At 36.2% G+C, this 16,494-nt stretch overlaps 2 protein-coding genes across 3 annotated transcripts in view; one reads left to right on the top strand and one right to left on the bottom strand.

Annotated features, from left to right (window-relative positions):
- LOC307009008 (uncharacterized protein) overlaps window positions 1-16,494 on the top strand; it is a 416,885-nt gene that overhangs the window by 23,686 nt on the left and 376,705 nt on the right. The gene's annotated exons all lie outside the window — the stretch shown is intronic.
- On the bottom strand, window positions 10-14,224 carry LOC307008847 (tetratricopeptide repeat protein 39A). Of its 2 annotated transcripts, none has more exons than XM_079632095.1 (18): window positions 13,832-14,224; window positions 11,669-11,767; window positions 10,430-10,561; window positions 8,845-8,906; window positions 8,548-8,615; window positions 7,388-7,452; window positions 6,814-6,913; window positions 6,662-6,727; window positions 6,424-6,532; window positions 5,544-5,611; window positions 5,076-5,135; window positions 4,136-4,297; window positions 2,600-2,691; window positions 2,318-2,438; window positions 2,117-2,228; window positions 1,123-1,237; window positions 916-1,032; window positions 10-803 (listed from the first exon to the last, which is right to left on the bottom strand). In XM_079632095.1, the coding sequence occupies exons 1-18, from the start codon at window positions 13,864-13,866 to the stop codon at window positions 695-697; spliced, it is 1,692 nt and encodes a 563-aa protein (XP_079488221.1). In that variant the 5' UTR covers window positions 13,867-14,224; the 3' UTR covers window positions 10-694. The 2 variants fall into 2 exon arrangements, with proteins under 2 accessions (XP_079488221.1, XP_079488220.1); XM_079632094.1 differs by having other exon boundaries at window positions 6,421-6,532; window positions 13,832-14,206.

Consider the following 16,494-nt stretch of genomic DNA (forward strand, 5'->3'; position numbering starts at 1 on the left):
GGTAAACGGATTTATTCATACTGTAACCCATTGCATTGATTGTACGACTTAATTTACTTAACAAAAAAAAAAGTGCATAAATTATACATTTCCAAAAATATTTTAATAGCAATATTAATAAACATTAACTGCTAATAAAATACATTGCATGACAAAAAAAAATAACCACAGTATTTGACAACCGAGTATTTACTATGTATGCTGGGGAACTGTTTGATTATTATAAAAGTTCTTGATTCATTCAAGAAAGGAATATAATATTCAATCCCACACTCAGCCTTACAATAATCAACATGTTTAATCATTAGAACTTAGTGTAAAATTGTTGGTCCAATTTTTTTTAAACACCGTCAGTTTTCCAGCTATTTCCCCTTATTAAACATGTACAGGACTTGACAAAAAATATATATAAATTTGATATCTAATGCTCCCTAAGATGTACACTTTCACACAAAAGGAGCTTAAACCCTAGTTTACGTTTTGAAATATCCATTCATTATTTCGATTTACTAACTAAAATAAACATCAATTTGGCAAAAGATAAGCTGGAGAATGTACAAGTGAGGGTTTTAGTGTCTCCTATAATAACACTAGGCAGTGCCACTGCGTAAAAACCACACTGTGTCTTTGATCTTTCATATTCTCCCCATAAAGTGACCTGGTCATCAGAGGAGAGACGCTGTTTATTTCCTCACTAAGATGTTATTTCATCTTGGTCATTGGTGTCAGCCTTAAGTTTGATCAGGGCTGCATGGACCCTGAACTGCGTACGAGACTCCATCGAGTACTCTTTGTAGTTATTCCTGACAGGAGAGACAATAATAATGTGACATTTCAGACTGGAGCAACAACAAACCAGTAAAAACGAGTATTCAGTGTGTGAACCGCATTGGTTTTGTCCTATCCGGAACTCACTTGGCTTTCTGCAGTAGTTTGATGGCTTGCTCTTTCCTCCCCGTGTCGATGCACAAGAGACTCGTCTCTAGCAGGGCGTTGGGAACCAGGTAATGATCAAACTTCAGCTTCTTTTCACTGTTAAAGACAGAGAAACATCTCAAACTCCATCCCTGAGACGGAACAAGCATGTCTGAAGGGAAACTGCATTAGTACAGGAGCACTGGCCTGCTGTAAACCTGTCTGAAGCAGTCCTCTGCGGCCTGCATCTGGCCTTGGTTCTTCAGACACAGGCCTTTCAGAAGCAGGATCAAACACACGTCATCCACACTGTACTCATTCTCTACACATACAGAAAGAAGGAGTGTAAAATAAAATTATATACAGCATACTACTGTATAGGTAGGTTATATAAACAGTATAGAACTATATATACACACATACAGGTGAAACTCGAAAAAAAATTATATCGTGCAAAAGTTATAATTTTGATGATTATGGCTTACAACTTATGAAAACCCCAAATTCAAAATCTCAGAAAATGTGAATATTACATGAAATCAATAAAAAAAATATATATTTTAAATACAGAAATGTCGGCCCTCTGATAAGTATAATCATGCATATGTATATAGTTATATATACTAAACATTAGTTTCACCTTTTAATTTGTATTACTAAAATACACAATTCTTTACACAATATTAAAATTTTTCGAGTTTCATCAGTACATATATATATATACACACACACACCTTGTTAGACCGTACACAATATAAAACGACATAAAAGTCAGTCATCTTGTGCCTCTTTTAGAATCTTACTTTTGGGAGTTTTAAAATGAATATACAAGTTAAGAAATTAATTTTAAAATGAATTTATTATGAAATATTAAACATGAGAATAAAAGGGTAATAAAATCAATAATTAGATTTTAAAAACAAACTAATTGACCATGCAATATTTAGCAATTGATTATTTATTTGTCTAAAAATTGCTTCTTTTTTTACCATTTTTTGCTTTATTATCCACAGTCTGCATTTACTTAATATGAAACATGAAGGGTTAAAACCTATCCGGAATTTGTTTTTTAAATATATCTCGACATATTCTATAAGAGTAATAGCAGAGAGTGATATCGCTAAGATTAGCAGAATTTGCCTGAAATGCAACTGATGTAATTATGTCTCATTGAACACACAGAGTAATGTGTAGTCATTACCCGGAGCCGCCTGTAGGGTGCGCTCCGCCTCTAACAGCGTCTCCATCATGCCCTCTGTGAGCTCAGGCTGTTTGCTGATCATGGAAAAGCCATTCCACATGTACATCATCTCCTGAAATATGAAGCACATTAGTCAAGTATAAATATTGTCTTAGAAAATAAAGGGGAAAATGAAAGTCTACTGAATGTTATTCTTCTTACAAGCACAGGAACAGGAAGTCTGATAGGATTTCTGCCTTTGTACCGTCTTGCTTTCCGAATGGCAAACTTCTCTGTGGGCGGAGATTTACCGGCTATCTTCTGTTTGTACGATGGTACCTGTCTGAGAGAGATTGGAAGTAAAAAAAAAAGAAGACTAATGTCAGTTTTGATACATATCATACTGTACCACATTACCACACATCCAATAAACCCACATACAGAAAGACTTCATGAAAGCCTCATCTGCTAGTGTCTTGGCAATGCAATGGCATGTGTGTTTACCTAAAGAGATCCACCTCATTATCCCCGAACGGCCGGGATTCTGAGTCTGGGAGCATGCTGAGATAAGCCGCCTTCATGTACACGTACATGGCCTGAGAGAGAAAGAGAGAGACAAGCACAATAATCCTTCTGTACACTGGAAACACACTGTACGTAATCACAACCAGCCAGAGAACCAACCAGTGCAAACAAAAACCTGGCAAAGACATCGGCCCACAAAGCCAATTTACACAGCTTACACATGGCAGTTTGTCTAATGGCTGCGATATGACAAATGTAGCATAACTTCAATTATTTACAAAAATACAGCGCGATCCTAGGCTTTACATCTGTACGGTTTGACTTCATGTTTCTGAAGAGGAAGCCTGTCTGCATTTAGACCACAATCGTTGGCTAACGCTACTGTTGGCTCACCAACTGCTGAGAACATTACAAAACTCATTAAGGAATCTGTCATTTAGCCCTTTGTTTGAGTTTTCTGACTTTGTGAATGTGGAAATTTCAGTGATTACAAGTATTCACACTCATGTAAGTGGAGGAAATGTAAACCTTCCTAAACTTAATTTATTCATAATTTTGTGAGAATCTTTCAAATTAAAAAGTAGAAAAACAAAGTAGAAACTTCTGTTCCACTGTGTTAAAATATGTACTATTTTAGTGCTGTCCTGTAAAATAAAAAATAATAATCATATAAATATAAAATATAAATATATATATACACACAGGTGAAACTTGAAAAATTAGAATATGGTGCAAAAGTTCATTTATTTCAGTAATTCAACTTAAAAGGTGAAACTAATATATTATATAGACTCATTACATGCACAGTGAAATATTTCAAGTCTTTATTTGTTATAATTTTGATGATTATGGCTTACAGCTTATGAAAACCTTATCACAATATTCTAATTTTGAATTTGGGGTTTTTATAAGCTGTAAGCCATAATCATCAATTATAACAAATAAAGGCTTGAAATATCTCACTTTGCATGTAATGAGTCTATATAATATGAAATAAATGTGCTGCGTGTTTCCGAGTGAAGCACAACACTCTGTTCTCTTCTCTGATGATGTGTTTACTGGCGTGAGGGCGGGGCAACCTATTACTCACATGAGATCCACCAATAGCAAACCAAAACCATTCAATCAAATCTACATGGACAAAATCAAGCCCCGCCCTACAGTTTTCTATCAAAATAAAAGTTTGATAAAAGTTAAGATAAAGTAATTAAGACAGCCATAAAAAAAATGCATTGTAATTTTACAGTTGTAATGGGAACTAAAATGATATTATTTATTTTGTTAAATTCTCCATTTCCTTTATTTTACGGTGAAATATTACAATAGTAATATTTCTTATTTTGTTTTTATTTAGCACTTTTTATATAGTAGTAGTAAGAGTTATAACAATAATAAATGATTAATATAGCCATATTAATATATAATCTGAAAAATCGCAATAAGACAAAATGTGCAGCCCTATTTGAAATGTTATTTTCATGTAAAATGCAGACTAGTTGCACTCTTAGTCCTCACTTTAGACCAGCGGCTCTCCTGGCTGAGCAGGTCAGCGTAGAAGTACGCCATCTTCCAGTGCCTCTTAAAAGTGAAACACCACATCAACTCCCAGTAGCACATGTGATGAAACTGTTTCCAGACCTGCTGGGCCTTACAGCCATCCTCAAACAGCGCCACCGCCTGGATAAGCAGGGGTACAATAATGTTAATTAGTGAACATTACGACCCACTTATAATGTTAGTCAAACTTTCTTACGAAACATTAGACCGTCTCTGACCCTTGTTTTTTAATCCATAGTTCAATTGTATTCCAACGCTGAAGTCTTTTAAAAGGCTATGTTATGGCTTCTTCAAAGTCTTGTTTTTGTGGTCTACTAGATAAGGCTTACATTCTTGTTCAAAAACACATTATTTGTCACATATTTTCCGTTATTGCAGCTCCTCTCTTCTCAGTCAGTCAGTAACGCTCTGTTCAGTTCCTGTCTCTATGAAGCCCCTCCTTCTGAGAAGCTCAGTGTGCTCTGATTGGTCAGCTGGATCAGTGTCTTGTGATTGGTCAACTCCTTTGTCCCACCCCTTACCATAACCATGAGTTTTAACGCAAAACAACAAGGCCTTGTGCGGGAATATTTTAAATTAAGAAATATTGTGACACTGTTTGTTCCTGGAAGAAACTCAAGACTACAATGGAGGCATTTCAGTGTAAACAGTGTTTACTGATATAGAGAATAACTCCCTCTGGAGTGACCATGTAACTTTGCAGGCGCTTTTCATGTTTAAACAGCAAAATCTCTCAATAAAAAAAGTTGAACATGTAAAAAATAAACATAACAGGTCATCTTTAAAATCATCAAAATAGAGAATAAAATGCTATGTGGTCAGATTCGACATGAAACTACTGATGTTTCAGAATTCACCACTTATGAATTCTGGTAAATGTTCTTCTCTTGTTTCTTACCTCATCAATGTTGCCCTTTATTTCTTCTGCCCGGCCTGCAAAGAAAAGGAAAATCGCTCCCTGGAGAGATAATCAGAAAATGAGCTTCAATAAAAAGAGTCCAATGTTATGGCTCGGCCAGCGTGGGTTTCTTTCCGGTTTGGGTTTGTATAGCAACTTGGCTGCAGCCGTTAACGTGGACATTTAATTGGACAAACATCGGTATTCCCCTGAATAAAAATTAGTCATCAATCATTTTGGGGTGTTTTTCTAGAAGAGAAAGACTGCACATTTTCAAATGTTCATATCTGTCAAGTGTGAATTTGTCAGCTAGTGTAGTGTAGTTTAGTGGTGACATGAACTAAATGCCACAAAAGTCCAGTTTTCATTTTAGAGGGTCTTTAAAGCAACTTATTAGAATAAACACAAATCATTCACATGAAGATATGAGCATGTGAAGCAGAGAGAAAGACTAAAGCAGAAACATACCTGTGGGTATCGCAGGCGAAATGGCTTCAGTAGTTTCTCTGCCTCCTCCACCTCCCCCTCGCCAGTACCTACACAAAACATCACTCTATTAAAAACAATAACAATATCAAACAATTCTATCATTTCAGTATATACACTAACCTTCAAAAGTTTGGGGTCAAAAAAGTTTAAAGACGTCTCATGTCCACCAAGGCTGAATTTATTTGAGCAAAATTACAGTAAAAACAGTAATATTGAGAAATAATATTACCATTTCAAAAAATTATATTTTAATATATGTAAAAAATTTCAGCATTATTACTCCAGTCTTCAGTGTCACATGATCCTTCAGAAATCATTTTAATATGATGATTTGCTGCTCAAGAAACATGTCTGATTATTCTCAACGTTGAAAACAGTTGTGCTGATTCATATTTTTGTGGAAACTATGATACATTTTGTTTCAAGAATCTTTGATGAATAAAAAGTTCAGAAAAACAGCAATTATTTAAAATATTTTTGTAACATTACAAATGTCTTTACTGTCACTTTTCATCAATGTAACATCCTTGCTGAATAAAATTAATTAATTTAATTAAACTTGACTGGTAGTGGGTTACCATAATATAAATAGTAATTTTCATATAAATTATTTTACATATATTAAAGTCAAATGTATAATAAAATATTTAAATGTGTGTATATATATATATTTATATATTTTATTGTTTCAATTTTATATCCATCCATCTATCCAATTGTATACTCTATTTAAATGTATTATCCCAAATAGTAATTATAAACTCTCCCTTAAAGTTGCACAATTAACTAAAGAAACATGACGAAAAATCTCTGATTTATGTGGGTATCAAATGCATGATTCATCACAAATACATATTACCTAAAATAAAGGAGAGGAATGTGTAGAAACAGAGCAGGAGGAGGGCGCACAGCATAGAGCGAAGGGTGTGAGAGGTGGCTCCGGTGTACAGCTGAGAGATGCCAAATTCCTGCACACACACACACACACACACACACACATACACCATTTAAGAAGACCATTAAGAAAATAATTAACACGTGAAGTGTAATTTTTACTTAAATTCAAATTCGAGACATCTGAAGTCAAATTGAAAAACCTTATCTCCAGAGAAGCCTGCGAACTCTAGCAGCTTGAGTATCCGGGCAGGAAACAGTGAGAGAGTCTGTGTGAGAGTGAACAACAGCAACACAATTGACAGTCTGGAGTTTATTCATAGGAACAGAGACGCAATATCACACGCAAACGTACCAAGTTGAAAGCCCCGATCCCAAAAGAGACTCCGCCCTCTAAGTGCTTGTGGTTCGGCCCTTTGAAAGTTGTATCTGACTGGATGAAGGTGTGCAGCTCCCTGCATGAAAAGCATGACGTCACACACAGCTGACAGATTCGCTGAATAGTTCAATTCAAGGGCATGATGTTGGTGCATGAATGGGAATCAACGATAGGTTGTTTCAATTGGGCTAAAGGGATAGTTCACCCAAAAATTTACTCACCCTCAAGTTATTCCAAACCTGTATGAATTTATTTGTTCTGTTGAACACAAAGGAAGATATTTTTGAAGAATGTTGGTAGCCATTGACTTCCATAGAAGGGAAAAAAATACTATGGAAGTCAATGGTGCCCAAAACTGTTTGGTTACAAACATTCTTCAAAATATCTTTATTTGTGTCCAGCAGAAGAAAGAAATTCATACTTGTAATAATACAACTTGAGGGTGAGTAAATGATGACAGAATTTAAATTTGATGGGCGAACTATCCCTTTAAAAGGTGCAGGTGTCTTAATGGCACCAGATGTCCTTCACTTACTTGCTAAAGACTTACTTGTATATGAGGTAGCTGTTCCGTACTTTGATTCCTCCTTTAATAAAACCCACCATATTCTCATCCTGTAAACAAACAGAGAGAGAATGAGAAATCAGGTGCACATTTGAGCTCTGCACTCTTTCAAAAAGGTTCAGTGGGGGTCTATGTAGAACCACAGGGTTCTTGGATCAGTTTTAAGGAACCCTTTCTGCCAAAATGTATCTATATTAGATGAAATGTCTTAAATGATTGCATGATAGTGGTGCAGAGATGATGTATTTCTGTAGGCCAAACCCCAGAAACGAGTTAGCGTTGTAGCAAATCTGGTTCCATCGTCCACAAGTCAATGTTTTTTTTTTTTTTTATGGGATTTTGGTTAAACACCTTAAAGGTGGGGTATGTAATTCTCTTTTTTGGCAATTTTTTCTAAATCACTTAAAATCCTATTCCTAACCCACTTACAGCCACTGAGTTAGAAGCACTGAAATAAAGATTAAGCAATTTAATCATCTGTGGAACGGGCAGGACTCGAAAAACTCCAGCCAATCATTTCCAAGACCACCTAGAATCATTGGACAGTAAGTGCGTCAATCAATCGGTTGTACCATCCCCCCCTCCCCCCATCCATGTCCATGTTCTTTGAATGGGTGGAGTCAAAGGAAAGAAGGTAGGACCATTTGAGTTGTGTATTTTCAAAATCTGCCAGCCGTTTTGCAAATCACATACCCCACCTTTAAACAAGGTCTGTGGTGATGAACACAAGCTCAAGATATTTTTATGTTTTATTCTACGACATAAAACACCAGAAATACCTCTCATGATTTTTTACAGCTGTTATGTGTCTTGAAAAAGTGGCTAAAAGTGACTACAGAGGTTGTCGGGACATTAAGGTATGTCTAATTCATAAAAATGTATTCAATTAAAACTAAATCCATAAAATGATACCATGATGGGAACCCCTAAAATGTTCTATATATATGAGGAGCCTGAAAGAACCCTTTAAGGATCTATATAGAAACTTCTCTTCAAAAAGTGTGGAGTAGGACGGAGTGAAAAGTGAAAAGTGGGTTCAGATACGATATAGGCGTCTCACACCTCTAACACACCATAATGCACACATAGTTTAAACAAAACACCTGAGATTGTCTGTGTGTGAGTGATCTTGAAATGTGTCAAACCTGTAAGAAGGTGAGAGCGGCTCTGTGTAGTAAACACTCGGCGTAACACACTTCGGCATGGAGATGCTCTATAAAACAACAAATTCAAATTATTCCGAGCTTGTTCGTGAAACATTTCATCTTAAAATGGTCATTAAATTGCACCTTATACGAAATGTTAACTGTCAGTTTAACATTAACACTAGCCTAAAATTCTTCAAACTGAATGCTGTGCCACATAATAGGTTTGTTTGAGTCTTATTTCTCCAGGAATAATCATGCGAGATGGACATTTCTGGGAAGAGAAGAAAAAGGCACCTTCTGTGAGATCATCATCGTTTGCACCTCGACGACTCAGACTTCCAGACTTCTTCCGGAACCTGAGAGAGAACAGCAAGAAGTCGAGATATAATGATAATGATATTGTGATAATAATAACTTCTTGACAACCACACTTGACCTGACTAGCATCAGCCAAAAGCTCTTACTTGTGGAAGATGAGGGGGAAATTAATCATTCAAAAATAATAATATACATGTACTATACAAAAGATTTTTTAAAGAAGTTAATTCTTTCATTCAGCGAGGATGCATTAAATTGATCAAAAGTGACAGTAAAATACATTTGTTATTTCAATTTCAAATAAATGCCGTTCTTATGAACTTTCTATTTCTCAAAGATTTTTTTTTATCACAGTTTCCTCCAAAATATGAAGCAGCACAACTGTTTTCAACACTGATAATCATAACATTATTTATTGAGCAGCAAATCTGCATATTAGAATGATTTCTGAAGGATCATGTGACACTGAAGACTAAACTACATTTTACAAATATTAAAATAGTAAACCGTTTTTTAAAAATGTAATTTCACAATATTGCAGTTTTACTTCTTTCAAACGCATTACAAAAGCTAGTATTGCATCTTTTCAAATTGACAAATAAACATAAATATTTTAAAATGTAAATATATAAATGAATTATTTTTATTTTGTATCAAATACATTTTATAACTAAATAGTAATTTTTATGGACGCCTGTTTACGCCACAGATTAATTGCTAGTTTATACTTTGCAAATCCGGGAAAAAAAAGTCCGAATTGTGAGATACATTTTTTTTTTTAACCGCAATTATCTTTTACATTGTTTTATTCTGTGGCAGAAACAAGCTTCCATAAAACTTTCAACGCTTTTAACCAATAAAATAACATAGTATATGCTATTTGCTTAATTAATTTGCCAACTGACTTAAAACATGTTACTGAACATTGGATATTCATCTTTAACTACATATTATAATTTGAATAAATATTGAATTATTAAATAATAATACATATTTCTGTGATAATTTGAAATATGTCTATTTATTTGTCAATTCGTAAACTGATTTATGAATTTTAAAAATAGGTTCTTTTAGGAGGCTCTCTTACCATTTTAATCTGAGCAACGAACATAAGTATATACTTCAGCACAAACTAACATCACTCTCCCAAGAGCATGTCTGGAGGAGTTTAGGAGGAAATCACAGAAAGATATTCCTTTGTAACTCACTCCTTAAGCAAACCGAAAGTGAGCTGATGTGTGACCATTGCTACACCCACTCATCTGGATTAGTGCTGCATGGTAACATGCTGTGTGCGCAAGGACACAAAGGCCTGTGCATCTCTTCCACTCCATTTAATCTATGTTATGCAAGGCCAATAAAAGTCCTCATTAGACATTAGTCCAGCTGTCTGTCATTTAAAGCCACACCGTTACATCTCCATGCAAATACATGCAAATGTCAACGCTGCAGAACTGGGTCAGCTGACATGGAAATAACCCCATTTGCCTAAAAGTTAAAAGGTCAGAGGAAAAGTCTCTCCGCGGCAGGAACGAATGCATTGTTTTGGCTCTCCTTCTACCTCTGGCACACCTCCTGAGCTCTCTTCATGGTGTTCCCAGCATGCACTATGTCGTCGTGCTGGAAGGTCATCATGGCCTGCATCTCTAATACTGTGGCATAGATCAGAGCGTGATACATGCTCTCTTTAGACCTGGAATACAACACAACACACGCTTTTACACTCACAATGTGAGATCACACTTCACAACCAGAGAAAGATAATGCCTTAAACTTTCTAGAAACTGTCCTAGCATACTAATAAAACATGTTTTTATAGCCTAAACCATGCATGATGTACTTCCTGTAGGGCCTGCATTATAAATAAAGGATGGTTGGAGCCACTTAAAGGGATAGTTCACCCAAAAATTATAATTCTGTCCTCATTTACATTACTTAAAATATATTTTGAAGAATGTAGTTAACCAGATATTTGATGGACCCCATTGACTTCCATAGTATAGTCCTACTATGGAAGTCAATGGTGGCCAAAAAGCGGCCTGGTTACACAAAATATCTTATTTTGTGCAAGCAGGCCAAAAAGCGGCCTGGTTACAAAAACTTTCTTCAAAATATCTTATTTTGTGCTCAGCAGAACAACACTGGTAAGTGTTCAGCTCACTTACTTACATTTGTTTTTAGTAAGCCCGTTGTCTTAAGCTAATAAACAATGCATAATTGAAAAATTAAGTAATGTGAACTTGACAACAAATTTTTTGATTAAGCCTGAAGTTTATTTATTTACTTAATAATTTTAAGGCAACGGGTTTCCGAAAAACAATTTTACAGTGAAAGAAATGTATACAGGTTTGGAACAACTTGAGGGTGAGTAAATGACAGATTTGTCATTTTTGGGTGAACTGTCCCTTTAAGCATGTGGTTTCCTTCCCAGAGTCTTTCGGCTATACACTGATGAGAAGGAGAGCGCTCTGTGTGCGGGACTATTGTCAGGCGTGAGGGTGTGTGATCTTTAGGTAAACATCCTGGAGAAGGGAGGGAGCCTGACGCAATTCTCCATCACAACTGGAATAAAGCGTGCTATCTTGGGATGACATCTACAATTAAACAAGTACTTCACAGGGGAGCACATTTTAAAGCTGCAAATGACTAAATTTGCTGATGCATTTGACAAGAAAAAGCATTTGCAACATGAGCTTGGTAGATACCACACCTTTCCTAAACACCTCACCTGCTCTTAAAAATACAGATACTGGAGGGGTGGAGAAATGGAGGGAGAGAAAGACAAGAAAACTTCTCTCACCGTGGCCGTAGTTTCTCCAAACTCTCATTAAAGTGGTTGTTGAGGAACAGATCCAAGGCCTCCATGCATTCATCAAGACAGGCCTGTAGGGAAAGCTGTCTGGAGGTGATGACACACACACACACACACACACACACACACACACACACACACACACACACACACACACACACACACACACACACACACACACACACACACACACACACACACACACACACACACACACACACACACACACACACACACACACACACACACACACACACACACACACACACACACACACACACACACACACACACACACACACACACACACACACACACACACACACACACACACACACACACACACACACACACACACACACACACACACACACACACACACACACACACACACACACACACACACACACACACACACACACACACACACACACACACACACACACACACACACACACACACACACACACACACACACACACACACACACACACACACACACACACACACACACACACACACACACACACACACACACACACACTTATTTTCCCAGAATGTTGAAAAAAAAAATTATGGGTTCATTTATTCATTTAGTCATTTAAAAAGAATAAAAAAATAAAATGAATACAGTAGGCTACCAGTAAAAAGTTTGGAAATGTTACTATTTTTTTATGTTTTTGAAAGAAGTGATAAAAAAAGGTAATATTGTGAAATATTACAATTTAAAAAAAACATTTTCTATTTGGATATATTTTAAAATATAATTTATTCCTGTGAATTTTCAGCACAATTACTCCAGTCTTCAGTGTCACATGATCCTTCAGAAATCATTCTAATATGAATATTCATCAAAGAATCCTGAAAAAAGTATAATAGGTTTTAAAAATATGAAGCAGCAGCACAACTGTTTTCAACATTGATAATAAATCATCATATTAGAATGATTTCTGAAGGATCATGTGACACTAAAGACTAATGATGCTGAAAATTCAGCTTTGATCACAGGAATAATATTAAAATATATATTCTTAAAATTGTAATAATATTTCACTATATTACTGTTTTGCTGCATTTCTAATCAAATAAACGCAGCCTTGGTCAGCAGTAGAGACTTCTTTCAAAAATAAATAAATAAAAAACTGTATATACAGTATTACACATTTTAGTGAATCATTTTGCAGATGGTGAAGGCCCTGAATTTTCCCAGAAATAAAATGGTCACTTTAAACTAACTTCTGCCAGTGGACAACTTTGCTCCGAAGCTCCCAAACAGTCCTGTAAACAGTAAACTCACTTGGTGAAATGACATTTAATAAATACGAAGACAATTCAGACGTGTCATCAGCGCCCTTTATCAATTATGGACGCTACCTGATGAGTTCTTCAGCACCTGACCACTGAAGATATATTTAACAGGACTAATTAATGTCAACTGGATGATCCTGTTTTTAGAGGCTCATTTATATTAAAAAGCAGATATACATTCATGGAAATGCACTAGTGAGAAATATGGGTCTCCAGCACCTGTTGTATATGAAATTTACAAACAAATTAGCATATATTTGCTTAAATCCTGCAATAACAACTGGTGTAAAGCAATTGCATGACTTAAGCCATTTAAAGGTATCTCTAACCTTTAACTCTCTCAGCCGCAATGACTCATGTACAAACACACACATGCACCGCAGAATATGGCTCACACACTGTGTCAGTCAGTCAAGGTGTCTGGTGTTTGCTCTGAGTACACATGAAGAAGGGCTTGGACAGCCAGCGCCTTTGGATAAGAACATGAACAAGCCACACTGAACTGAGAGCAACTTTACCATTCTTGTGTGTAAATCATCTAGACATTGCGTATGGAAACCTTTCAAAAGCATTCTTTCCAGGGACAGCATTTCATTCTCTCACTGAGAACATGAGCTGAGCTCAAACTCTTGCAAAACAAGGAAGGAAGAGATGTGAAAATTTGACATGAAGAGAGAAAAAACTGCCAAAACTAAACAGACATACTGAATCAGCCATTTAGTGACTTTAGGAACCACAGAGCAGCAACGTTTTCAGTTTAGCTTAGTAGAAACGTGAAATGTACAGCATTGATGATGCGTTTCTTGAGTTTTCAAATAACAGAAACAAACTCACTCATACTCACTTTTCTGTGCCAGGTGCATTTTTCCCACTGGACATGATGGAGTGTTTCGTCTTGTTTGCTGTCCTCCTCTGGGCCTTGTGGCCACACAAACACCTGCTTCGAGGTCTCAGGCTCCCTTTCCTTCAGGTCTCCAGTGGAAGTTCACTCTCACTGAGCATGAAGGTGATGCATTGATGAGGAGAGCTTTGAGACTCGAGCTGGCAGGGAATATGGATCAGTATTCGGCTTGATTGGCAGAAGTGGTGGGTGTGTGTGTTATGTGATGTGTGAACACACACAGCTCTCTAGAGTCGACTCCTCCTCGGAGCTCACCACGGGATAATGATATCAGTGTGAAAGGGACAGAAGTTTGTAGCGCCATCTAGCGGTGGGCTGAAGGAGGTGCTCGCATGTGACACTTCTTCTTCTTTTCGATTAATGGCAGATTGCAACTATCCGCATGTGACACGACGCACCAAACAACATTTAATTGCTGTTTCGTGGTAATTATTCAAGATATTTACTGCGGTTTCTGGGGGAAATTGTTATCTAGCCTTTTTCAAATCGATCCTTTATCAAATTATTTTCAGCATGGGTGGTTCTAGGATTTCATCTTTAAATCGACACGACTATTACTAGAGTAGGGGAGAGTGGGGTGAGTTGTGCCAGTTTCTACTCAAAGTGACTTTTAAGTGAGGCCATGACAGTAATGCCTTCAGCTTAAGGACGTACAGATACTTCAGGACGTGGTGCATCCTGAGAACAATAACTTTGGATCTGAAATAAATAGTTTCAGAAATATAGCTTTTGGGAAAAAAGTGGTCTCGTGGCACAACTTGCCCCTGGTGCGGGGTAAGTTGTGCCTTTGGGGGAATACGTTGGGGGTAAATTGTGCCAGTGATTTCTGAAGTAAAACAGAACATTTTAATGTTATGAACTGTAATGCTATATAAAAGCAAGACAAATTCAATACAAAATTACTAATTTAAGGTTTATTTAGATATTGTCACCCTATTAAACTGTCAGAATACCATAGCATGCGTTTTTCCAATATGGTAAATTTTGTATTGAACATAACTCTGGATCACAGTGTCACAGAGACACGAGGGCGGGCTCATTTTACTCAGACGACCAATCAGTCTCTCAGGATCATTGTGAAGCTATCAAGCCACGCCCTAGCAACCATTTAGAGCACCATAGCAACACAATTTATGATATTTGTGAATCATTTCAGGCAAAAAGGCTGTGGCAATAGATGCCTTTTGACATAGAATGCTGTCTGTCAATTATGTAACATATAAGAATAAAGTGACTAGGCTAATTTCTAAACATCCTGTGATTTAGGCCACTTAAAAACTTAATAAAACTTCTCTTTAATAACATAGTGCAAACTCAAAACTGAAATCAGTGTTAGCTATTAAACAAATGCCAGGCAGGCCTAAGTCAGACACTGATGATGAGGCATACCCATCTCCTCACTTCTCCAGATTATCCCCTGTGAGTATGGAGGTCTAGGTGGTCTGGATCTGGCACAACTTAACCCAGGCCCTTTGGCACAAATCACCCCAGACCCACAAGTTTGAAAAACTAGCATGATCCAGCAGTTAAGAGCTAACTTTATGCTAACTGTATAGCACGCTAAAGCACTAAAACATTATGTGAAATGTTTTCAAACGTGTCTATACTTGTTCAGACACTACAATCAAAAAACCTTAATCATAGAAATTTCACTTTGAAAGGAAAAAAACAGTTTTTTGAGCTTAAATGTGTTTACACTCATGCCATGTGTCTCTCTTCTTTGGAGGATGAGTAAAATTGATTGCGTTTCAAAATTATGTGGTCACATGACCAATTTCTCCTATGGTTTTCCAAAAACAAGCGGTGGATCTACTTCCCCCTGGCACAGATCACCCCACTCTCCCCTAAGCCTACTCTAGGCCTATACTTAGTACCAAGTCAATACTTTTTTAATTGTATTATATAATGATACTTTGACTAACAGAAACTTGTCATCATATCATTAGCAGGCTTGTGAAGGTTAACCTACTTTTAAATTAGCCTACTTCATAAAAAAAAGTATGTAATTTGATGTAATGTAATCCAAGTACCACATGAAAGTAATGTAGCCTAATGTGATTACTTTTGGATTACTTAAAGTCAAGCAGGACGAAATATTAATAAAAAACAACAACTTTTATTTATTAAGAATTTCACAGCCCTGAATATATGTAAAGGACTACTATACAGACATCTAGTGGCTACAGTATGGTATTACAGATTATTTTGTTTTATGTTTAACTAACATTTATGTTCAAGGAAAAAATAAAAAGACAACATTTAAAAATTCTACACACAATCTACATATTAGTTTATTTTGAAATAGGCCTACATGTTCTTTCTTAATCTTAATCTTTTAGTTTTAAATGAAACCATTGTAATCCTAAAGTATTCCCCTCTTTTTTCAAAATGTAACTACAGTATAATCTGATTTCTACTTGTTTTGACGTAATTGTAACGGATTACAGTTACTGGATTTTTGTATCCTGATTACATAACACCATTAAATGTACTCCCCTGTTACTTCCCAACCCTGATTATTAGTAACAAATATTAGTTAACTATATATATATATATATATATATATATATATATATTTATTCAGGGCTCAACACTAATGAATTTTG

Source organism: Phoxinus phoxinus (genome assembly GCF_949152265.1).
Source record: "Phoxinus phoxinus genome assembly, chromosome: 1".
Classification (NCBI taxonomy): domain Eukaryota; kingdom Metazoa; phylum Chordata; class Actinopteri; order Cypriniformes; family Leuciscidae; genus Phoxinus; species Phoxinus phoxinus.